We start from the raw sequence: 26,928 nt of genomic DNA on the forward strand, positions 1-26,928 counted from the left end.
TACTATACTTTCATCATAATTTTCTTAACACCATATATTCTGTAATTTGTCCATTTTTAAGTTGTGGCAAATAATTTTATGTGTCATATTTTCTTTTTCTTAAAAGCTCATTTGTTAGCACTATTGCCATTCACTGTTTCGAATTTAAATTACCTGTCCCAAATTATTTATAACTTCTGGAAATGCTATTCTTAAACCAAGAAGTTGAACCTTAATTAGCTGACACATGATTACCTACAATTGCAATTATGTAACAGTCACTATGTCCTTTGCATTGCATTGCATTGCATATTTCCTGCAAAAATTTTTATTTTGCAAAATTATTCCCCACTCTCCATTTCTTCTTGTGTCTGCCTTCAGGTAGTCCAAATGTAGTTTCATTCTTCCAGTAGATGGTGGAGTCCTATGAAGATAGATTTCTTTTAATGAAGAAAATAGAAGAGAATTGTGGTCATTATACTGGCAATTCAGGTGAAAAATTCTCCACTTCTAACTGGTTATTTGAATGTCAATTAAAGTATTAGTGCTGATTGGATAATTATCTCAATTTTCTACTTTATCCAACTTGTCAACATCTGGCTAGGGGTTTTTGTCTCATAAAACAGGATCCTTGTCATCTTGTCTTTTTTATTTTTTTGCTTTATGTTTTCATCTTTTCACAGGTATCTAGTTTTAGGTTACCCTGGATATTATGCTCTCATTATTCAGAAATAAGAATTTCGGTAGAGTGAGCTAAAGGGCATAATGGAATTGACACAAGAAGGTGATCATTACTGATAACCAAAAGAAGAAAAAAGGGCAGCTATAATTCCAGCACTAGATGCTGGCATGCAAAAGTCTAAGGGAAACTTGACCATATTTGACCATTTGTTTTTCTTATATTCTAGCATCTTATTTTATGTATCAGGTTTTTCTCATACAGAGATGAGAAGCATAATAAGCTTTATTGGCTTAGAGAACATCTAGCTGCTTTGAACCAATACAGTGTCTTCCCTGGGTAGTTATTCAGTAAATATGTGTTGAATGAATTAGTGGAAGTCCTCTTATCTAACAAATTATATTTACAGATGTGATTATGGAAATGCTGTTGATACCTTTTTTTAATGTATCATTAAATTCAAAATTCATTTTAAATGAGTTTATTCACAAGAATAAAAGATCAGAGTAAGAGAATACCTACAAAAATGACACAAAGCTAAAAAAGAGCTTAAAAATATAATTGTAAAAAAAAGGAAAAAAAAAAGATGCCTAGGTTTAAGTACATTTTCAAAGACTACCTAACAAATGAAGGGATGAAAAAGACTAAAGCTTGAAATCTGGAGCCCAAAGATACGTAGAAGTACTGAGGAAGGTATAATTATGGTATTGTTGATTACTTACATTAGTGGTTAGGAATGAATTAGAGTATGAGATCAATAAGCTACTATCATTTCAGGGAAACAGCTGATTTTTTAACTGTTGTCAAAATGTGAATTCAAATATTGGTTCTTGACTCAAAGAGTTAAAATATTTTATTGGGCAAAGTATGAAAGCATTTAAAAAATCAAAATTCTGTGCAAATGTACTAGCATATGTTTACGCTTTGTTTTAAAATTGGAGAGGGCTCCCTGTGCATCAACATTCATTTTTATTTATAACCTTTTTAGGTGACAAACTAATTACATGACATCCGTCTCTTCTCCTGACTGCCTATTGAAATTCTTCCTTCTTTCAATGGAGTAAACTTAAGATTTGCTATGTTATAGAGGAAAATTTGGGAAGACCTCACTGATACGGTGGTATAGGAGCAGAGATATGGAAGTGAAGGAACAAGCTTTATGGATATCTGAAGGAAGAATAATTAGGCAGAATAGTAGGTATAGAGACCCTGGGGTAGGAGAGTTCTTAGTATATGTGAGAATGAGCAGAGACCACTGTGGTTGGAGTAGACTGAGCAAGGGGAGAGGAGTAATAGCTGAAATCAGTGAGGTAGTCTTAAGCTAAGTGAGATGGGGAATCACTGGAGGATTTGAATTGGGGATGGCATTATCTGGCTTATGATCTTTCTGGTTGCTGTGTTCAGAAAAGTCTGCAGGAAGACAAAGGTGGTAGCATGTAGGTTGGTAGGAGGTTATTGCAATAATGCAGGGGGTAGTAGATATTGGTGCACCAGGTGGGAGTACGAGCAAATGCAAATGATAGTGGTGGTATTTGATGTTAGAGCCAACAGACTTCACTGATGGATTATATGTAGAGAATTAGAAAAGGAGAACAACAAATGACTCCAAGGATTCTGGCCTGAAAAATTGGAAGGACGAGAGAGAACAACTGCAGGAGAAGCAGTAAAGGTAGATAAGATCTGGAGCTCAGTTTTGACAAGTTAAGTTTGAGATGCTCACTAGACATCCAAATGGAAATGTTGAGTGTACAGTTTAATATGAGACTGGGATTCAAGGGGAAATGCCTGAGCTATAAATATAAACGTGGGAGTCTTAAGGGTTCCGATAATATTTAAAGCCCAGGAGACTTGCTAAAGTTACCTACGGAATGAGAATAGAGAGGAGTCTCCAGATGTTTAGAGGCTTGAGGAATGAGAAGGAACCAGAGAAAGTGAACAAAGGGCAGCCATGATATAGGAGGAAAAGCCAGAAGATAGTGCTACTTTGGAAGCATTGGTGTGCTGGAATGGGCTCACGTCAGTTTGTAAGAGCCTACTGTTACATTTTTAACACATTTGTAAACTGGTTTAAATGCAGCCGTCTGAACATTAAGTTATGTAAACTTACATTAAATGAATTATGTTAAAAATAAAAGTAATACTCAAAACTCATCACTTCCTAATATTTTTCTATATTTTGATACTACATATGTTCTTGATGTTATTTGCATCTATTGTATCTGTATGGTGGGAAAGCTCTGTGATCAATTCCCGGGTCTGCATTCAGTTAAGTCATGTGGGTATCTTGAAATTGGCCATGGTGGGAATATTTACACCTTGGATATTGCAAATGCTACAAATCAGGGCTTGATTTATTTTTCTGCTAAAAAAGTGATAAAGAAAATGTTAACGCAAGTGCAAGGTAAAAGCATATTATGTCTCTAGCTGTTACACTGTGATTAGCATAGACATTGAGGAAGTATTTGTCCACTACTAAAAAATTATTTGATTCAGCAAAGAAATCACAAAATTGATGAAGGAGTGAGTGGAGGTTTATAACATAAGCCATCTTTGTTGTTTCATTTTTATCTTATTAATGTAACAAAAAAAATCAACCAACATTTATGTTGAAACTACATTTATCAATTACAACCCTAAGTTGGCTCTGATTAAAAGAATTGGGCAAAAATCAATAAAAATATTCTTGAGAATCTATTGATTATATGGAATTTATAATGAAAAGTTATGCATCTTCTTATTACTTGTACATTTCATGTTATATATTAGGTTCCTATTTTTCCAGGACTATAAGACAGAATTTTAAAATCATGTTTTTCAGATACTGACCGAGCTTTATCATTACTGGAAGAATACTGCAAAAAATTAAGGAAACCAGAGGAACAGCAGTTGAAAAATGCTGTTAAAAAGGTGATGGGTATCTTTAAGAGCAGCTTATTCCAAGCTCTGCTAGGTATGTATTAAAAAGTTATCATTATAATGGTCAGAATTGGGCTTAATAGTTTGAGTAACGTGGTCAAAGAACCTAACGTTAACCAAACTTAAACTGGAATAATTTTCCATGATAGTGGAGGAAAAGATTTGTGTTTTCTGTTTTTTTTTTCTTTTCCTTAGGCTAACCTAAAAAAGAACTGTTAAAAAGTAGAAAAAATAGAGTAGTTATTAAAACTATAAATATTTAAAGAATGATTTGTATAGGAAGGGAAGTTTACACGGGAAGAAATCTGAGTGGTTTGTTGCCAAAAAACTGACAACAAATGCTGGAGAAGGAACCTACCTCCCTCTAGAGAAGGAACAGGCTATATAGCACGAAACATAATGGGTCATTTCTACTCAGCCTCTTAGTTGTACTTTTATTCTCTTAAAACAAAAGTTAAAATACTCTTTTTATCTTTTGCTTCTCTTACGAAAGTTTATGATCCATATTTAAAATTCTATTGATGAAGATCTCAGTGCTTTGGAACTTTTGTCAATTTGTCATGAATTTAACCACATAATGTCAATCTTAGTTTAATCTCTAATGTGTTAAAGATTGTGTGGCTTATGTATGTGTGTCTTTATATGTTTATGTTTTGCATTTATGCAGATAACTTTTCATTCTTGGCATAATATTTTAATAGTTAAAATAAACTAGCAAAAGATATAAACAAACAAAAACTAACTTTAATCAACTAACTAAACAATTAAAAAAACCCACTCAATTATACTGTATTTTACTATGCTTAAACAGTACATTTTACAGAAATTACTGAGTCTACTACATATTCCCTTTATTTTTTCAGGTCTAGTAGTGATGGATGTAAAATCTAAAAGTGATGGATGTAAAACCCATTTGTATTAATTTTGAAAACATTTTATGTATGTTTTTATTATGTCTACCCTTACGGACAAAAACTCCAGCCTTATGGTGTGAATGTAATTTAAAAAACCACTAAATTTTGAAAATCTAAAACTCAGCTATTGAATAAAAATAGAAGTAAAAAGCTTTATAGGATTATTTTGCCTGTGGATTAATTTCTTTAAAATATTTTTTTTGTGGCTGGTAAGAACTAATGACACAAATAACTATAATCATCTTAGTGGTATTCAATAAAAACAACTCTAAATGGAGTCTTACAGAATTTAAATTAATCCTGCCATTAGAGAATAGTATTTTGGAGAACATTTTTAAACCACAGATTTCTCAATTAAAAATTAATAGTTTCATCTAGTTGATAATTAGTAAAGGTTATTAACTGAATGGCAGTATCTCTAAGTAGATTTGTATGATGTGCTTAGTTGACTCTTGCCAAGTGTTTTGAGAATTTGAATTTTTGAGAACTTGATTTAGGAAGAGTATTGTTAGATGCTTTAGATACTTTTACTATGCTTTGGTAATGTCGCCATTTGGTATCACAATATTATATGGGGAATAAAAGGGCAAACGAATGACAAAGAATTACGTTTTGCCATTGTTTTGGGTGAGTGATAAATATCTTGGCAAAAAGCCTATAGCATAGTTTGAATTTCTCTAATAAAATGAAAGGCAACAATAATCTGTAAAAAGCTGTTATATAAGTAATCCTGGTGGTCAGCTTGGAATGGATAGATTTGCTTTGGCTAGTCTTTAAAAGTCATTTTGGGATAAACCAGACTGCAAAGATTGGAGCAACATTATGCAACAAAACATAATTTTCATTTCAGTTCTATGTGGGTTGATAACTGATAACTAATTTTATTATTATTGAATGTTTGAGTGTTTCACTGTGTATTTTCTTTAAGGACTCAAAAGAAGAAAAACCAGGTAGCCCTCTGCATCCTCAAGGGGATTATATCATTATAAAAGGATAAGTAGGGAGTTATTGATAAATAGAGCATTGTTGACGGTCTGTAACTTTCTGTTTGAACTGGCTACCTCCTACCCTACCCTCCTCTTTTTTTCTGTTACAAGTAATGGAACATAGTGGCTTCACCTGTTCTTCTGATATTCAGACAGCGAGTACATTGAAATAATACCTTTCATGAATCTCAGTTAAATAGATAAAGGAATAATAATGCAGAAAACCCAGCACAAGTGGGTAGTGAAGTAAAATATTATTTCAAGGTGGACTGTAATGTTTACATATCACCAGAAAACCAAGCCTTCTCTCGACAGATGAAAAGCATCACTTCAAAAATGAATACTAGTCTCCTTTTGTGGTCCTTCCATCATATGCTTTAAAAAAAAAATCCCACACGCTACTATGTCTTCGATGGTATTATCTGTGAGTACAGAATTCTGTCTACATAATTTTGGCCATTATTATAGTGCATGAAAGCATTTTACAAGTGGGTTCTGTGATTGTGCGGTGGAAGGCGGTGACAAATGTATTGTTTTTTAATTTTTAAAATAGTAACTTTATCAGATTATGAAAGAAATATGTTTCTTCTTTAAAAATTTTTAAAATAAAGTCAAAGTAGAATATAAAATCCTATGGTAAGAGACATTCCTTTTATTGTAAATAGGATATATGCTAAATGTAGACAATGATCAACTGTTTGATTAACTTTCTACCTCCTTGAGTTTCGGTATACTTTGTTTTAATTTTCCATCTATCAATAACTGATAGTGGAAAAACTCACTTAAACTTTAAAAAAGTTAGTAATTTGTGTTCATTAATGTAGAAAAAAGAAAAATCCTTTAAACAACAATGTGCTAGGAGCTGCACATTTAGATGTTGGGCTTAGGGTGACATCTTGTGGTAAAACTAAGGTAAAAGTTTTGTCCAATGATCATCACAGTTTTATATGATTACATTATTAGCTCTACAGATTTTGAATATAAGTAAATTGGATTTCTGTGATATTTTACAAATTAATTTAGGTATCTTTTATTTAGTTTAAAACATTCAGTTTTTCCAGCTACTCTATTAGGTTATTTATTCTTCATTTAGGTGATGAAGGAGAAAGATGGAAATGTTTTTATTATTTTGGTACTTCTCTTCCAGATGCTATTTGAATATTTAAAGATTTCCATTACCGCTATAATTATTTGCAAGAAACATTTTAATAATATAATGGGTCAGTTTATTCTCAGATATGTACCTCAAATGTCCTTTGCTTTTATACCTTATTGAAAAATGTTTTATTCTTTATTTATTACTCATACAATTATGGATAGAACTATGCATATATACTTAATGAGTTTCAGCCCCTTTAAAATCTTATTAACCTTTTGATCTGATTTTATTTCCTCTTATTTCACTGCAGTGTGTGAGGGGGTCTTTTGGGGAAATATTTAGAAGACAATGGACAGTAAAGTGCTATTTTCCTTAAAACCTTGCCAGTAGCAACATCTTAGAAAAGTGCTTATCCCTTGCATGTCAGATTTTGTGTTATAGTAGAATACTTTTCATGTCCATAAATCTTAACATAAAACCTTATGGATTCATAGGGGTAATACAGTAGATATACTACATGTTGGGATATACTGCATATTGGAATATACAGTAGATATACTACTATTTTGGGATTTATCACCTCCTTGTTGAAGCCTTCTGTCATATCCCTACTTGATAGTAACTTTAACCAGCCCTTTTATTATGGCTTGTAGCATTTTTTTTCAGATTACTGTGAAGCATTTATTATATTGCCTTATGAATACACTGAATATATTTCTGTCCCCTTAGTAGACTGTGAGTAGTTTGAGAGTTGAAGTTATATGTAAGTTATATGGGGATACTTTGTATCCCCAGTATATTGACCCTAATAAGAGAAGGCCTTCAATAAATTTTATTTATTCATTTACTCAATAGCTATTTTTAAAATTCCTGTTATGTATTAGAAATTGTGCTAGGCAATGGGGATACAACAATAAACTATAAAGGAGAGGATAGTCCTTGCCCTTATGGATAAATGAGAACGGTCAAGTAGGGAAAAGAGGCATTAGGTATGTAGATAGTTGATTATTTAAATGTAGTGATGGCAAGTACTCAATACAAAATGTAGTGTTTTTCCAATATAGTAATTCCAATATAATGTTTTTTTTTTTTCAAAATAACATCTTTGTGAAAGCATCCTGGCTATTTTGGTCCTAATTATTCATTGTAATGTGTAATTTTTGCCACCTGCTCATAAGATAGTCAAAGGATTTTTTTATTACAGATTATAATGAGGGTGAAAATCCACATGGTTATATGAATTTGGAAAAACTTGGCTCTAATCCCCCAAAGCAGAGGTTCTCAAAGCATGGTTCTTGGATCAGCAGCATCAGCATCACCTGGAAACTTGGTTAGCATTGTAAATTCTTGGGCCTTACTCCATACCTACTGAATCAGAAACCTGGAAGTAGTGCTCAGTAAACAGTGTTTTAATAAGCCTTTCAGGTGATTCTGAGGCATGCTAAACTTTGAGAACATATGTTCAAAATGATTAGGTATTTTGCCACTCAAGGAAAGTAATATAGCACATGAATATTATTAATACATTTGGTAAGATACAACCGTGTCATTTCTTTATTCTTGGGTTTTACAAAGATTTGATTTGATCCGTAACAAATATAATGAGCTATTATTCTAGGATATATTTGGAGCACCTTAAGAACCCATAACTTAATGAATATAATTATGGCATCTAATTTTCTTTTTAAAGTACAATAGTATATCTGAAACTGATTTTTTTTTTTCTTTTGGATACTTAATGGTAGTGTCTACCTATGAGGCTATGGATAGAGAACAGCAAAACTACACTGAGATGTTGCTATTGCACACACAAGGCTCACTAGTATGTGCTTGCTGACAGTTACAGACTTAATGAGGTGCTCCAGTAAAATATATAAATTGCTATATGTCAACACCTTTAAATAAGTCTTGACTGGTCAAAGCAGTACATGTTAGATTCCTAGATACTTTAAGTTCTACTCTTCTGCCTACTTCTGCTTACACAGGTATTTCAGTTATTGCAATTGAGTAATAATAATTAATGAAGTATTTATGAAGTGTTTAATTTACATGGACATATGCAATTGGTATTACTAACGACAAAATCCTTTCCCTTAAGGAGGTTAAGGTCAATTGGGAAGGTAATATTCACATATATACAAACAAGTACAAGACAGGATATAAATCAAGGACTAAACTCTGAAGGCTAGGCCAAGCTGCTGTAGGAGTTTAGAGAAGCATGGGATCATGGTACATTGGTGTTGGTAGGAAAGCTCTTATATAAAATGTAAACTTGAGCTGGGTCTTGTCGATGATAGGATTTGGGTAAGAAGAGGATAGAAAAGGACATTTTTTCCATCCATCCATTCATTCAAAAGATATTTACTGAACATTGTGCTTGGCATTGTGATATATACTGGGGAGACAAGCTTTAAACAAAATTGCATAGTTATGTTTACAATTATGGTAAATGATACAAAGGACAAGGAGAGGGTGCTATGAAAAGAGGCTTAACCTTTGCAGTGGAATCAGGGAAAGCTTTCTTAGGGAATTGGTATTTGAGGTGATGAAAATTATACTGATTCATGGAGGTCAGAAGGAGAGCGAGGAAACGGATGTGACGAGAACAAGGGTTCTTATGTTATTTATGTTTATAAATACATTTATGTTTTTAAAATGTCTAGGAATTAGATAAAGCATCACATTAAACTTAAGTCTCTTCCAAAGGCTTATTTAAATTTGAAGGTAAACTTGGACAAACAGGAGTGGTAATGTAAAATGTGGCCCAAACAATCCTTATTATAGCCCTTTGTTAAACTGTCATATACTGAGTGTGATTAGTTGTGTGTTTCATGTCACATGGAATCAAGTATATCTTAAGTTAAATTTGACACTTCACATTAGATGCCATCAAAAGAGTTGAATGCCATTCTTGGCTCTGGACTCTGTATCTTTGCTGGAGAATTTATGTCACCAGATGGCACCATTTAACAAAATTTATGTACTTTGGATGCTTATAAGGCTGGTTGTTTCTAAATGAAACAATTTTATTTGTGCTATAGCTGAAATAGGAAAAATTAATTTATTTTGATGGCATGTGAGACTTCTCTACAGAGGAATGTAGTGAAACCCTAAAACTTTGAGAACATGAAGGGATTTGGGTGATTTCTGCTTAAGTACAGAATAAATAAGAATTTGGTAATGATCACTGTCACTGATCTATGGCAGGTGGCAAAAAGCAGAACACTATAGGTTTGCCCATCTAGGTTTTCCCAAAGCTATTGTAATAATATTATGAATATTTTAACCTTGAATTTAACTTTCAGATGTAGGGATTTGATATGCATAATAAAAACATAGAGAAAATTCTATAAGATTATTTTAGGAATAGGCTTTTCTAGATGTCTTGAAATATTATAATAATATATTAATTTTTTTTCAATAGAGCATATGATCTTTTGAACTACAGAACTAAAAAAATTAATAGAACATGATGTAGATGTTTTTTTCTTAGTGTAAACGTTCATCTCAACGAAATAAGTATTTGTTACTTTCTTGGTTAAAAACTTCCTTAACACTTTCTTACCTTTAAGCAGAATTAGTCACTTTCTTCCTTATGTTTCTGTATTTGTTCATGTTTCTGGTAAGGCAGATATTACATTGTATTACTGTTAATTGATTACATGTTAGTTTCCCTCATGTAAGCTGTGAGCTTCTTGAATGCAGGGACTGATTCTAATTCAGTGTGTAGCACATGTCGGATATGGAATATTCTGTCATTAAATTTCTTTCATTTGACAAAATACATTTTGAACCCCTGCTATCTAAGAGATACTGTATCAGGCTCTGGGAATTTAGTGACAAGAGACATGTGAACCTATTTTCATAGAGTACGTAATCTGCTAAGAGAGACAGACATTAAACAAGCACTATAGTCATAAGTACTTTGAAATAAAAGTTATTTGGATTAACCAGTAAAATCATAAGGAATTACTTAACTGGTCAAATTCATGTTAGTGTATTGTGTTTGTTTAAAAATATTTATTCTTTTAAAAAATATATTATTTTTTACATTTATTTATTTATTTTTGAGAGAGAGAAAGAGATAGTGAGCAACCAGGGGAGGGACAGAGAGAGAGGGAGAGAGAGAATCCTAGGCAGGCTCCATGCTATCAGCACAGAGGCCAATGTGGAGCTTGAACTCACGAACTGTGAGATCATGACCTGAGCTGAAATCAAGAGTCAGACACTTAACTGACTGAGCCACCCAGGTGCCCCTAAAAATGTTTATTCTTAAAAACAAACAAACATTTATTTATTTATTTATTTATTTATTAATTATTTATTATTTAAGTAATCTCTACACCCAGTGTGGGGCTTGGACTCATGACCTTGAGTTCATAAGTCACATGCTCTGCCAACTGAGCCAGCCAGGTACCCATTAAAAACGCTTAAATACTGTTTATTAATTAAAACCTCCTAGTCATATCTATTATTGTTATAAATTCCAACTTCTCACCTGTAAGGTTCCCCATCTCCTCTGCCTACGTCTCATCTCATCTCTTCTCTACTCACTACATTCCAGCCACATGGCCTTCTCTCTGTTCCTAAATGCTGTTCATGACGTTTTCACATGCTTTTCTTTTGTTTGGAGTACGTTTCTACCCAAATCTTTGCCTTATTGGCTTATATCATTATTTAGCTCTCAGTGCCTCTAAAGTGCCTTTCTACCTCACTTCCCATTTCCACCCCACCCCCAAGTCATACCTATCACATTACTTTTTTTATTTTTGTGACTGTGTGGATCACTATGTGAAATTTTGTTTATGTGTTTTTTTCATGAGTCTCTCCACTAAAATGTAGATTTGATAAGAGCAGCCATCTTGCCTCTCTTATTCATTGCTGTATCTGTTATATTAGCTTAGTGCCTAACACATATTAGCCATTAAATAAATATTTATTAAATGAATGATGAATAAGTGAGTGTTGCTGCATGCCTGGTACTATGTTAGATTCTTGCTTAAGTTAGAAATGTACTCATTTGAAGGGAGTAGAAAGCTTATGTAAGTAGGGTTTTACTTTTTACTACATAATAGGAAATCTGAAGGTAGGCAGTTGCTGGCATTGGGTCAGCATCTCAGGAAAGTTCTGGTCAATGTCTTTGCTGGGTGGAAATTGTAATATGTCCTTAGGGAGAAATGTAGGAGTATAGTGCCAGTAGAACCCAAGGCAAGTGTTGTCAGCCAGGTTGAGCACTTGGGAGCTTTGTCTGAGCTGAGAGAATGACTGCATGAGCGGCCATAAGTATGCTCAATGACCATATGGACAGGGACATTGCTTCAGGACCAGAGGAGCAGAGAACAGCATTTAAATCCAGTGAATACAACCTATTTCTACCCCCAAGAGTATGATGGCTATGATGGCAGATAAACTGTATGCCCCCTCCAGAATTGTTTACTCACATATAGCTGGGCATTATTTTAGAGATAAGCAGAATGATGGGTAGACTATAGGGATTTAGGGTTTCTGAGGCAGCTGGATAAGCCATGGACACAGTAAAGATCTATACAATTTGCTTGCACATCCATGGTGTAGTGTATGTTTTACACGAGACTCCATTATATTGAACATAGCTCTCAATGTAGATTCTAACTTCATACTCTTTTCAAATTTGGGATTGAGTGTTGAAAAAGATTAATCACAAGAAGGAGCAATGGGAAAGGAATTATTTGACAAGAATATGATAGGAAAGTCTTCCCTTTCATCCTGTTAGTTCTGGTTTCTGGCTAAAGATAGACATGGTGTAAAATGAGGTGCATTGATCTAATTAAGTTTGTTTACATGAATTGGTCCTAAGAGTTGCTTAAGAAAACACTTATCCCCTACATTATTTGCTGCTCAGAAGCCTTGGAACTTCTTACACTATATTAGGAATTCTAAACATTCTGGTAATAACCTACAGATACACTATGCAGCATAAATTTCCCTGATTTCTAGTTTCTGAGTCCCTGGGTTCTACTTTATACTCATTTTCCAGTTTGCTGTCAAAATAATAAACCTTCACGAAACCATAAAATTAGCATTCTCTTTGTAGGCTATATGTATATATGCAAATTGAGTCATCAAATGTACCTAGAACCACAAAACTCCATTGGGCATGGCATTTCTTACAAAATGCCTTGATCACGAATCCCTAGAATTTTAAGGCACTTTTAATAAGCTCACAGAAACAAATTATACAGAATATTAAACAATACTTTCACAAAAACCTTGAGTTATAAAAATAAGCCACTTAAAAATTAATAATTACTTCAGAAATAAGCTTCATGCTTTAGAAATAGTTTCTGCAAAAGTTTCTTGAAGAAGAGTTTAAGAGCTCTTCAACTGATCAAAATAGGACAATGATTATAAATATGAAGGTGAGTCTTAGATTTCATTAATTGAGATAATTGGTGCATGAACAAAACTTGATTATTTTAGGTGCAGAGCTCCATTATAAATTTTCAGGATACATGTTTACATTTTTCTGCCATTTTTCTCATAAAATCTAATTTTTAAAACTTTCTAGAATGGGAGGGGCACCTGGGTGGCTCAGTCGGTTAAGCAACTTTGGCTCAGGTCATGATCTCACAGTTTGTGAGTTCAAGTCCCACATCGGGCTCTGTGCTGACAGCTCAGAGCCTGGAGCTTGTTTTGGATTCTGTGCCTCTCTCTCTCTCTCTGCCTGTCCCCTGCTTGCATTCTGTCTCTCTTTCTCAAAAACGAACATTAAACAAACAAACAAACAAACAAACAAACAAACACAAACAAAAAACCTCTCTAGAAGGCAGTCCCTGGAAATTTGGGAAATTAAACATATTTAACAGCTCTCTGTAAGTACTAAACCAATTTTGGTGCAGGATACTTCCATTTCCCAAGTTTGAGTATTTATAATTGTAACATGGAAGGAGGTGAGCTAATGACTTTATTTATAAACATGGATAATTATGGAGAGGAATAGTGACTCTGCATATTGAATGAGTATTGTAGAAAATAGACAGTAATGCCCGATACACACCAGAGCCAATCACTGAGACAAGGATTTCCTTGTATGAAGCAAGGAAAGAGTTTATTTGACAGATAGTCATACGAGGAGATAGGAGGCTGGCTCAAATTTGTCTCCCCTGATGGAGATTAGAACAAATTTTTGTAATCCTAGGGATTGAAAAGGACAGGGAAATTTGTCACTATTCATGAGGAAATATGGGACATGCATACTGAGCAAATATATATAACAGTCATCCCATGTTCATTTTGAGGTGCAGACTTAACATTAAAATGAAGCAAAATTTGGCTCCTGCCATTAGGAGGTCATCTTCAGGACCAAGGGAGGGGCTGTGGGTATGCTCAGAGCTGATATAAAGTATATGGGATCTTAAACTTGTCATCTCTGGTAAGGAATGCAGAGTTTTGCTTGTTCATAGGCTGGAACCATATTGGTGGCTTTCATTTCTGTCAGGCCAGGTCTCTTTGGAGACCGCTATTGGATTTTTTAGTGGTGTCTGAAAAGAAACAATAGGTGATTAAGAAGAAACAGGTCTCTGAAAACCAAGTTTTAAATTTTCTGTTAGTCTTAACCTCATTAACCCTATGGAGCACTGCTTTAGTAATAGTCTGCGATAATTTTATACTTTCAAATTTGAAATATTATCATTATTTTGGCTTTGTTTGTGGACAATCTATTCCTTGGATGAGTTCTTTGATTTCCTTTTTAGCAATAATCTCTTCTTTTATCACATGTCAGCCACTTACTCTTATGTTTTATTCTACATCTTATCATTATTTAATAACCATGTCCCTCTAAAATCTCCACTCTGACCACCACTCATCACCTTTTTTGATCCTGTTCATTTCTATATTTCCCTTATCATCTTTCTTTGATCCCATAAGCACTGCTAAACGATCAGTGCTATATATTTTCATGATCTGTAGCTACCATAAATCCTCATGTCTCTCCTTACCCAGCTTAGAATACATGATTCATTGCTATAATTAACCATTTGCATACATCTTCAATTTCTTTGTTGTTCCTGCCATCTGCTGGCAAAATCCAACCTGTGGTTAACCCAATCTCTGTCTCTTCCATGCCTGCACCAGTGCAGCCAAATGTAGCTGAAGAAATATACACAATCTTGTTAACTGATTTCACTTTAAATTTATGACCAGAAAGCTTTTTTTTTCTTGGACAGTTCACTTTCTTGTTTTTGTAGGGAACATTTCATACCTTCTTTCTCCTCAAATATAATACACTTCACATTCTGCAACATTATCTTCTGATTTTTTTTTTCCTGAGACAATAAAAACAGTCAAAAGAGAACTTCCTTATATTTTTACCAGTTAGTCTACTAACCTACCTATATCTGTATCCATATATTCTGCCTTCCCTTTTATTAAAGTGGATTACCTGTCCCTCTTTTTATCTAAGGCCAAATCCTCCTGTTGGATAGAGTATCAAGTCAAGAGTCCTAGAAGGTAACAGAAAGCTTTCTCAAAGAGAGTTTATTGAAGGATCTGTTTACAAAGACAGGGTGCCTGAGTGGCTTACTTGGTTGAGTGTCCAACTTTGGCTCAGGTTATGATCTTGCAGTTCATGAGTTTGAGTCCCATGTCGGGGTCTGTGCTGACAGCTCAGAGCCTAGAGCCTGCTTCAGATTCTGTGTTTCCCTCACTTTCTGCCCCTCCCCTGCTCTCTTTCTCTCTCTCTCTCTCTCTCTCTCAGAAATAAACATGTAAAAAAAAAAAACCCACAAAGATATGGGCAGAGTTATGGGAACTATCCAGGGATGGAAACACTTGGGGAATAAGAATAGTGGGGACCTGAAGGAGCAGGAAGAGCAAGCTATCACTGTAACACAGAGAGCTATAACCAATGGAGGGGCTGTCTGTTAGAAACTATGGCTTTAGCCGAAGAGGAGCCAAACCGTGGCCCCAAAATGAGAGAGCTGGAGAAATAAACATCCAAACCCCTCTCTCCTCCCTACCCTGATCTTCGGCTTGTGCCTCCCATTAGTGGACTTGAACTGGAAGCCAGAGGGCAAAAGAGCCAGATGACATAGTTTGTTGAGGTCAGCCTCCTAGGAATAGAGCAGGGTGAATAAAAGGAAAAACATGATCTGGAAGGGCAAATGGAGCAGATTCATGACAGTTCTATCCTGGTTTTCCTCATTTACTTAAAGAATATGCTACTGTAAATATTCTTTGTCTCTTTGCAATTAATTCACCTTCCTATTAAATTATGCCTGTTAGCACATAAACATCTTTTCTTGAAAAAGATTTGTTTGAATGTTTTATTATTTATTTTTGAGAGAGAAAGAGAGAGCAAGCAGGGGAGGGGCAGAGAGAGGAGACACAGTAAACATCTCTTCTTAAAAGAAGAGTTTGGAGTAAGGGTTAAAAGGATAGTTGTGTTTATATCTTGGTTCCTCTGCCACTTTCTGTTTGTATGGCTCTGGACAAGTTTCAGAACCACTCTGTGTCCCAATTTTTCAATCTATAACATGGGGGTGATAATAAAAGTGCCCATTTTGTAGGGTTGTCATGAGGATAAATAAGCTAATACATGTATTGCATTTCAATCAATGCCTGATACATAATAAGTATTTGCTACTATTGTCATCTTCAAAATCTATTCTCTTCATTGTCACTTCCCTTCACCTTGTCTTCTGGTTTCTGTCTGCGTTAGGTCAGTGGAAGGCACTAACAGGAAATCAGAAGGAAGAGAGGAAAGACAGGTTGGGTTTTTTATTCTTCTGGCCCCTTTTCTTCTGGGCCATGATTTAGCAGTGAGTGCATTCTTCTACATAAGGCAACAGTTTTTGTATGTAGGCCTTTTTGCTTTTCACTAATCCCTTTAAGAGCAAAGTTTATGATAAGAATTGTTTATATTCGTAGCCAACACTTCTTTATCTCCCATTTTCTCTTGAAGCTACTCCAGATTAGGCTCTTGTTCTCTCCACCCTAAAGAGATTGTAGTTGTCTGGGTTATTGTGATATTGTGATTTATAAGAAATATGTGTTTGGTCATATATATTTCTCATTTGTATGGTCTTCATTCTTTGTTCTGAACCCACAGGGCCTAAAATCCTTAGAATTTCCTTCCATAAGAGCAATAAAGGTGTCTTTTGTTATGTTAATCAGATTACTTTTGCAAAGCCATTAGGTAACTCAAGGCTGAGGGAGGAGCTTGTTGACAGGAGAACCAGATCTGTGATTGGAGGAATGGAACTTTCAACCCCCCTTCCCCCACTTTAGGAGAAGGAAGAGGAGTTAGAGATTGAATTCCATTGCTAGTGATCAATGATTTAATGAGTCATGCCTACGTAAGGAAGCCCCCATGAAAACCCAAAAGGACAGGGTTAGGAGATCTTCCAGGTTGGGAAACTTGTGGAGATTTGTGGGGAGTGGTGCTCCTGGAGAGGGCATAGAAGCTCAGCATATTGTCTCTATACCTTGCCCTCATATATCTTTTTAGTCTGTTCCTGAATTATATCCTTTTATAATAAACCTGTGATCTCGTAACGGAAATGATTCTCTGAGTTCTGTAAGTCTCTCTAGCAAATTAATGGAACGTGAGAAGGATGTGAACCTTCAATATGTAGTTGGTGGGTTAAGAGCACAAGTAACAGCCTGGGTTTGGTGGGGCAGGTAGTAGCAGTCTGGTAGGACTGAGCCCTTAACCTGTGGAATTCCACGCTATCTCTGGGCAGATATTATCAGAATTTATTTTAATTCTCATTACCCTAAGTGTAATGTGACTCCTGCCTCTCCCACCAGTTTTTTTTTTTTTTAATTTTTTTAATGTTTATTTATTTTTGAGACAGAGACAAAGCATGAACAGGGGAGGGTCAGAGAGAGAGGGAGACACAGAATCGGAAGCAGGCTCCAGGCTCTGAGCCATCAGCCCAGAGCCCGACGCGGGGCTCAAACTCGAGGACCGCGAGATCATGACCTGAGCCGAAGTCGGACGCCCAACCGACTGAGCCACTCAGGTGCCCCTCTCCCACCAGTTTTATTAACACTGTCAGCATTGCTCACTCCTGTCCAATAATGTTGGGCTTGAACTTTTCCTTGAACTGGCTTTCTACTTGAAGGCGTTTGTACTTGCTGTTTTCTCTGTCTGCAAATGTTTGCCTACTTTCTCACTTACTCAAGTACCTGTCTACTTGTCACCTCCTCAGACCTCTCTAGGGCACTCTGTCCAAAATAGACACCCTTCACCCATTACTTATTTTTGCTTACTCTATTTGACTCTTCTTTATTGTACTTATTAATATATATTTTCTTGTGCTGTATATTTGTGGTCTTTTCCTCCCATCTTTAATGTAATCTTGAGGGCAAGGACTTTGTTGTCCTGTTCATTTTTCTAATCCCAACACTTAATAGAGTTCATGGAATATAATAGGAGCTAATATAATTTGGTGAATGAGGGAAAAGCTAATTTACTACTGATGGTCAACTTTTAGATTTTGGCAAGGTAACTGCATTAATGCTTTTTTTGTTTTTGCTTTTTCTATAAAATCAAAATCATTGGAATCTTAGATGAACAATGTTGAAAAATATATTCATTTATAAAGGGCTCTTGTGTTTGCAATATTTTATAGTTAGTACAGTGAGAATTTTGCATTTATTTTCAGGGTCTTTGTGCCAAGAGCTCGGGGCACTGAAGAATGTGATTTATGAGGTCAGGAAAGTACATTAGGTTAATTATTCTACTGCATTGCCAAGCAATCTCTTGGTGTTTGATGCTATGAAATGATCAAAATAGCATCATTTAAAATTGGTAGGCCTATTAAAACATGCAAATTTTACTTGTTTACATGTCCTGTTCCTTTTTGAGGTTATTGCTGATAATATATATATACATATATATATATATATATATATATACACATATATATATATATAATACTATGCAGTGCTTTGAAAATTTAACAGAATAAAAATACAGATCTGTTAATAATATGACTTAACTTCTAGTGTTTAAGGCAGAAGTGTTCTTATATATCTTTTTTCTTTTACATACTTGAACCTTTCTCTTGAAATTCTTGATTGCATCTCAGCTGTTTTGAGAAATTGAAAACTACTGCTTAAAAATGTATTGTTACTGATATAACTATTCTTTACGATGTATTTACCTATGCTTTTAATTAAATTATATGTTAATTTAACAGATATTTATGGAGCAGCTATGATGTGTCAAACACTGATAAAGATGCTGGCTATGTATCAGTGAACAAGATAGATATGGAATTTATATGTCATGGAGTTTATAGTTAAGTGGAGGGGTATCAGCAATATACAAACATATGATATGGAGAAGAATAAGGCAAGGAAGGGGAATAGAGAGTACCATGGAGCGGGGAGAAGGACTGATATTTTAAGAGTAGTTAGTGTGGTCCTGTCTAAGAAGGCATTTGAGTAGACTTGAGAGAGCTGAAGGGCTGAATTATGTGGCTATTTGTGGAGGAAAGAGCAAGTGCAAAGGTCCTAAGGAGAGTGCATGTGTAGGTTATTCCAGAAATAATAGGAATCCAGCGTGATGGACTCAATCACTCGATTGAGAGACAGTAGTAGGAAATGAGCTTGGTTATGGTAGGAGGACAGATTATGTAGGGATTTATTAGTCATTATAAATACTTTAATTTTTATTATGGATTATCTAGGAAACTGTTGGCAGTTTTGAGAAGAATAATATGGTCTGAATTATGTCTGGAATGATCAACTCCACATTGTTAAAATTGACTGAAAGGAATCAAAGAAGAAAATGGAGAGATGAGTTAGGAGTTTATTGTAATATTCCAGGTAGAGATGATTATGGTTTATTTATCTATTTTTTTAAAAGTTTATTTATTTTGAGAGAGAGAGAGAGAGAGAGAGAGAGAGCACCTGTGTGAGCTGGGTAGCAGCAGAGAGAGAGGGAGAGAGAGAGAATCCAAAGCAGGCTCTGTACCATCAGCGCAGAGCCTGATGTGGGGTTCGATCTCATGAACTGTGAGATCATGATGTGATCCAAAAATGAAGGGTCGGATGCTTAACCGACTGAGCCATCCAGGCACCCTGAGACAATTGTGGTTTAGATTAGGGTGTGACAGCAGTGAGAGTGGTGAGAAGTGCTTAGATTCTAGATTTTGAAGGTAGAGCCAATGGAATTTACTAATAGATTGGATTTCAGGATTGAGAAAAATAGAGTAAAGAGGACTAATTTTTTTTTTTTTTTTTTACCCTAAGCATCTGGAAATATTGCATTCCCATTTTCAGAGATGGGGAAGTCTAGTAAAGCAGCATATTTACGGCAGGGGTGGAAGATCAGGCATTTGGTTTTGGAAGTGTGAAATTTGAGATAGCCATGTGGATATGTTAAATATACAGTTGGATATAGAAATCTGGGAGATATCAAGGATTGAAGCTTAAATTTGGGAAAACTTAGAGTATTAATGTTTTTTAAAACCACGAGACTGGAGGGAGAAGCAAGAGGTCGTGATATGCACAGTACTATGAAAATATTTATTAAATTCTCTGAGGCTGATAGTGTTCATAATTGATGTTGAAATTATTTTCTTGCTAAATGTTGTGCAAAAATCTTCATTAAAGTTTCATATAGAAACCAGTTTCTTAGTTGGGTACAGCACAGCTTTTTACTGGCTTTTATCTTTTTAAAGTTAAAATAATTTATTTCCTAACTTCTTAAAAGTGTCAATTACTAGGTAAAAAATTTATCCTAACTGGCCTGAGTTCTAATTTCTATAAATAGTAGCATTATGGGATTCAATTTCAAATTTAAAAGAGGTCATGCTTATTTAATCATTTTAAGAATTTACCTGATTAATTAATATACCAATACTTGACTTTTAAACCTTCTGGAATTGATTTATCAAGATCATTTCTAATGTGACAGAGATTAAGTCTAGAAATAGATGACCCTGGGACTTATTCTTGGTTGAGAATGACTGACCAATGCCATGCAATTGAAGTAGAAAAGGGATTTATTGGGAGGATGTAAGATACTTTATAAAAACTGCAGGAAGGCTGGAAATCAGACTCAGAGAATAGACAGGAGCCAAAAATTACAAAGCATAGTCAAGATTTCCCCACAGAAAAAGAGTTCTAATGATGCTGATCTTTTACCATTACCAGTGCCTACTAGCTACCACACCACACTTCTGGATTGTGGCTTCCTAACATTCATCACTGGGCCTTACACTCTTGATTCTACCACAGTCATCATGAATTATTTTTTACTTTCCCAGCACTGTTAGTCATTCTGTGAAGATTAAATGCCTAGGTCAAGAAATATGATGTAAATATCACTGTGACATAGTAAGAAATGTATATATTTGGTCTCTGCTGCCCCCCCCCCCCCCTTTTTTGGGGATACAGTTTCTAAAATTCTTGGAATCTACAAAAATGTTTTTGTGTATGCTAATGAGATGACAGGTAGCTGGACTCCTGGATAGCCTCAGGATGGGGGCTGGTTGCCAAGGGAAGCAATGGAGTGATTAGAGAGTTGAGACTTTCACCCCTGCTCCTTGAAGTCTAGGAGCAGAGAGGGACTGGAGATTGAGTTCAGTCACCAACGGCTAATGATTTAATCAGCCTTGCCTATGTAAAGTAGCCTTCATAAAAAAAACCTAAGGTGGTTCCAAGAGCTTCTGGATTGGTGAACACATGGAGGTACTGGAAAAGTAGTGTGTCTGGAGAGGACATGGGAGACCTCTTTCTTTCCCCCAAATTTTGCTCTATGCATCTCTTGATGTGACTGTTCCTGAGTTGTATCCTTTTAAATTTTTTTTTTCATCGTTTATTTATTTTTGGGACAGAGAGAGACAGAGCATGAACGGGGGAGGGGCAGAGAGAGAGGGAGACACAGAATCGGAAACAGGCTCCAGGCTCTGAGCCATCAGCCCAGAGCCTGACGCGGGGCTCGAACTCACGGACCGCGAGATCGTGACCTGGCCGAAGTCGGATGCTTAACTGACTGCGCCACCCAGGCGCCCCAGTTGTATCCTTTTATAATAAACCAGTAATCTAGTAAGTAAACTTTTCCTGAGTTCTGTGAGCTGTTCTAGAAAATTACTGAACCTGAGGAAGGGGCTGTAGAAATCTCTAATTTATAACTGGTTGCTCAGAAGCACAGATGACAACCTAGACTGTGGATTAAGATCTGAAGTCAGGATGGATGGCACTGTGGCACTGAACCCTTCACTGATGGGATCTGATGCTGACTTTAGGCAGATATTGTTAGAATGGATTTGAATTGTAGGACACCCAGTTGGTGTCCACAGAGAATGGGAAAGTTGCTTGGTGTGAGAAACAATTATGTACTTGGAGTTCAGAAGTATTTAAATAGTGTAGAGTGTTGAGACAAGAGACAGTTTTTTTTTTTCTTACCATGGCACTCAGTATGTTGAAAATGGTCTAAAGATTGCTTGTGGAAGTGGATGTTGTCAGCGTTGGAGCTTGTGAGTTATAGTGAAGTGGTAAAAGCAGGGCTGTTTGAAATCAGAAATGTGGTGTCTGTCCTGATTGGATGGGAGCCCTTAAAGTGTGGGGCAAACTAATTGACTGGGGGCTAGTGGTGCAGGCGGTGAAAGGATCCAGCCAAGGTGGAACAAAGGAGATAGAAGTTTATTGAACACACTGCAAGGGAGCAGTGGGCAGGACAGCAAAGGAGAGACTGTTTGCAGTGAGGCAGTGGGTGGGAGCTGAATTTAAAGGAGGAAGGTGAGGAGGTATGGGGACATACAGAATTTTCCTGTTTTTGGTAATTGTGCCTGGTTGTAAATAGCCCATTGGTCTGTTACGGCCTATGGATAATTTGAAGTGGGTCGCCTGACAGGCCTGTCTGTATTCAGCCAGGTGGTCACTGTGGACCCTTTTTCCTTGATCAAGTTTCCATTGCTCCAGCCTGTTGTCTCAAAGTGGCCTCTACAAGGAAGTTGTAATGTTAGATGTGGATGAATGTGACTCATAACACATGCATTGAATTGAGGCAGCTCACAGATGTTCACATTGTGTGTATATATGCATTTTGTGTATTTCTAAGAAGCTTGTTTCAGTTAGAGGCACTTTCTTTCATTCTCCTCATGTTTCTTGCAGAGAAAATTGTAGTGAGCTTCCCAAAAGGAACTCTTGAACAGGGACTTGCGTATAATATAACTTCATGGTTGTGCAAAGAAAGCTAGATACATAGGGAACAAGGAGGAAAATATAGAAATTGAGACAAAAGAAGGAGAGTAAATAAACTATAACTGGCAAAAATGTGGGAATTTTTTAAAGGTGGGCTTTTAAAAAATATTTATTTATTTTGAGACAGTGAATGAATGCAAGTTGGGGAGGGGCAGATAAAAGAGCAAGATAGAGAATCCCAAGCAGGCTCTGTGTTGTCACTACAAAGCCCAATGCAGGGTTTGATCTCACGAACCATGAGATCATGACTTGAGCCAAAATCAAGAGTCAGGTGCTCAACTAACTGAGCCACCCAAGTGCCCCAAGGTGGAACTTTTTGAAGAAAAAAGATTTAATACATTTTGAGTTCTGAAAGGGAAGATTTTATTATTTTCTTTTTCTCACTGTGTTTCTGGCACAGATCACAGAATAATTTCCATTGTTAAGTAGTATATGCAAGGTGTTATTTTGAGCTATTTATGTAACATTGATAATTCTTACAACAATGTTCAATAATTATTATCATTTTCCAGATTTGATACAAGCTATAAAACTCTAGATCTGAGAAGCTCACTGAATCCGCAGCAGGATATACACAAGGAAAATCACACCAAGGCACATTATAATTAAATTGCTGAAAACAGTGATAAAGAGAAAATCCTAAGAGTAGCCAGAGAAACAAAGACACAGACATCTTGTCAGGAACTATGTAAGCAGAAGGACAGTGCAATGGCATCTTAAAATTGATAAAAGGAAAAAAACTGTCACCCTAGAATTCTTTATCCAATAGAAGCATCCTTCAAAAATGAAGACAAAATAAAGATATGTTTCAGACAAAACATATTTTGGGAAAATTGATTATAGGCAGATTTGCACTACAAGAAATGTCAAGGAAAATTCTTTAAGAGGAAGACAAGTGATAGGAGATTGAAATTTGGATGTGTGCTAATAAATTAAAAAAAATATTAAATGAGTGGGCAAAATAAAAAATTTACCCCCTATTTCAAAAATTTAGAAGATAATTATCTAAAGCAAAAATTATAATATCTAGTAGGATATATAATAACAATAGTAAGGAAGGAAATGGAAGTATACCACTGTAAGATTTATACTATGCCTGAAGTGGCATAATAACATTTGCAGGTAGACCATGGTAAAGATCTTCATTACAAAACTTAGGACAATCACTAAAAGAATAAAACAAAGGGGTATAGCTAATAAACCAACTGTGGAGATAAAGTAGAATTCTAAAAAGTACTTAGGGAATCAAAAAGAGGTAAAAAGATGGTTTAGAAAACAGATAGGTCAAACAAAACAATAGCAAGATGGTAGATTTAAATGCAAACAATCAGATTGCCAGCCAGGTAAAAAATGAAAAATTTTACTATTGCTATCTATAAGAAGTCCGCTTTAGATATAAATTCACAGGTTAAAAGTAAAAACAAATGTTAAACACTAATCATAAGAAAGATAGAATGGCTTTCAATTTAAGGCAATTTAGGGATCATGACAAGGTATATTACCTGGGGTTAACAGAGGTATCTCATAATGATAAATGGGCCAATTCAAGGAAACATAACTTTAAATAGGTGGGCAACTGTTAGAAGAGCTTCAGAATTTGTGAATCAGAAACTGAAAGGAAATGTTGACAAGTAAATAATTTCAGTAAGAGATTTCTAAAATCATTTTCAGTAATTGTTAGAACAAGCAGAAAATCTGTAGATCTAGAAACATCTATGAAAAACCTATAGCTGGAAGAATGTTGACTTAAGGAACTCTAAAAATTCATGTCTCCATAAAAAGTGAAAACTGGCACAACGTTTCAGAAATCAACTTTTTGAGAACTCCAGAAATTAATCAAAAGCTTACAGTGATGTGGCTTTTTATTTTTTATTTTGAGAGAGAGAGAGGGCACAAGTGAGCGAGGGTGAGAGAGAGAAAGAGAGAGAGAGAGAGAGAGAGAGAAAAAGCAGGGCTCACCCAAAGCAGGGTTTGTGTTTCCCCGAAGTTGGGCTCATGCTCACCTGAAGTGGGAGTTGAGCTCACCTGAAGTGGGGCTTGTGTTCACTTGATGTGGGATTCAAACTCATGAACTGTGGGATCATGACCATGACCTGAGACAAAGTCAGATGCTTAATGCCTGAGCCACCCAGGTAGCCCAGTGATGTGGCTTTTTAAAAACCTACCCTAGTCATATCCCATGTTTCCAAATCAGTGATGTCTTTGAAAATAAAGTTCTGCATTCCCACTACATATAATGGAGTGAAGAGAATATACCTCTTTTGCAAAAAATATATACTTATTTCGACCCATCTAGTGGTTTCCTGGAATACTGGCTCAAAAGGCTTACTTTTGTTTCACCTTACTCAAACTTACCCAGTACTAAATTGGCTATACTGGAGCATCTGCCAAAATGTTTACAAGCAAATGTTTCAGTTGTTGCTATTGGACACAATGGTTAACAGTTGGTACAAACAGTAGACTAATCAATAAGTTTCAGAGGAAAGCCTGGGTAATGAGATAGTAGAATAAGGGCTTTGAAAAGCTCTGGCATATTCCTGGGAAACTAGAAAATCATGTGTGTGTGTGTGTGTGTGTGTGTGTGTGTGTGTGTGTATGACTGTGCACATATACAGGAAAGATCTGAGTAGACCCTAAGGTCTAACCTCTGGTTGATCTTGAGGCTCTGCAGAATTAGTAATTGAAGGCTAATGCAGATTTGTCTTTTTTTTTTTTTTTTTTTAACGTTTATTCATTTTTGGGACAGAGAGAGACAGAGCATGAACGGGGGAGGGGTAGAGAGAGAGGGAGACACAGAATCGGAAGCAGGCTCCAGGCTGCGAGCCATCAGCCCAGAGCCCGACGCGGGGCTCGAACTCACGGGCCGTGAGATCGTGACCTGGCTGAAGTCGGACGCTTAACCGACTGCGCCACCCAGGCGCCCCGCTAATGCAGATTTGTAAACTGTGTGGTTGAATGTGAAAGATATGGCCCAGCATACAAGAGCTCTTTTGCAAAGACTGGGAACATTTTGGTTCTGGTGATTAATGAAATCTCTGTCCAATCATTAGCTGACCACTAAGCAAATGGTATGGAGACTGCAGAGGCCACACATGACAAAGAATATGGACTTTACAAAATTAATTCATATAGTCACTAAACAACCTAACAGAAACAACTACAACAAATGAAAACAACAAATCCTGGGGAGGGGAGAGAACCTAAGTTCCATAGTTTCTTCATTATAATATTTAAAATGATCACCCCTACTCTGACCTACCCCTACTCTGACTAGTGCACCACAGTGGCATTCTAAGGCAATTAATTGAAGGGCCATGACTCTCTGTTTTTTATGATTCAGATTAGACTTTTGCTCACTTAGAACTTTTTTGCTTTTACAGATAAAGTAACAACTTAGTAGGCTTCCTATCTTTATCACTTTTAGGAACACCATGATCAGTTGGCCAGCACCATATATCTGCAGCAGTCAGACTACTCTGATTAATGCTTTTAATTGTGCTGTCCAGTATGGTACCCATGTCCTCCTTGCCTGTAGTGGCTGAGTCTGCCACTTGATCCCTGCTACCTGGGGATTCTGTTATTCCCACTGCATTTAGGTTTCCCAGATTCAGTGGCTGCAGTGCCCAATGTGAGGTCTGGCCAACAGAGAAGAGTGATCATAGAGCTCTTTAAGGATGCAGGGGCTCCCATCACCAATTGATTCCTCTCAGTATTGGTGAAAGCTATGTCTTCTGAACACTCCCAGTGTGGATGAGTAGATTTTACATGACTGATCCACTCTAACATTTCAATCTTCTTAAGCTTTTGAATCCCTTTTACATTAAATCAAGACATGACTGCCATTTTTAGTTTGCTCCTGATGGGCCACCTTTTGGCCCATGTTTCAGCCAACCAACCCGTATTTGTTTATATCTATATTTATATTTATATTTATATTTATGTTTATATTTTTATATTTACATTTATGTTTATATATTAAAAAGGAGATTTATTATGAAAAATATTTTATTGTCTTATGGAGGCTGAAAGTCTCATGATCTGTTGTCTATAAGATGAAATCTCAAGAAAGCAATTGGTATAATTTAATCCAAGTTCAAAGGCCTGAGAACTGGGGGAGCTATTGGTGTAAATCCTACTCCAAGGGCAGGAGAA

The 26,928-nt window shown here is 35.8% G+C and overlaps 1 protein-coding gene across 1 annotated transcript in view; it reads left to right on the forward strand.

Moving 5' to 3' along the window:
- The first annotated feature begins 375 nt into the window (after positions 1-375).
- Positions 376-26,928, forward strand: part of DLG2 (discs large MAGUK scaffold protein 2) — a 2,044,734-nt gene continuing 2,018,181 nt past the window's right edge. The window contains exons 1-2 of the mRNA XM_047877315.1: positions 376-471; positions 3,477-3,608. Of these exons, the coding sequence (XP_047733271.1) occupies positions 393-471; positions 3,477-3,608 (211 nt within the window). The 5' untranslated portion in view covers positions 376-392. The remainder of the gene's footprint in view (positions 472-3,476; positions 3,609-26,928) is intronic.

The sequence above is a fragment of the Prionailurus viverrinus genome, chromosome D1 (genome assembly GCF_022837055.1).
Source record: "Prionailurus viverrinus isolate Anna chromosome D1, UM_Priviv_1.0, whole genome shotgun sequence".
NCBI classification, from domain to species: Eukaryota; Metazoa; Chordata; class Mammalia; order Carnivora; family Felidae; genus Prionailurus; species Prionailurus viverrinus.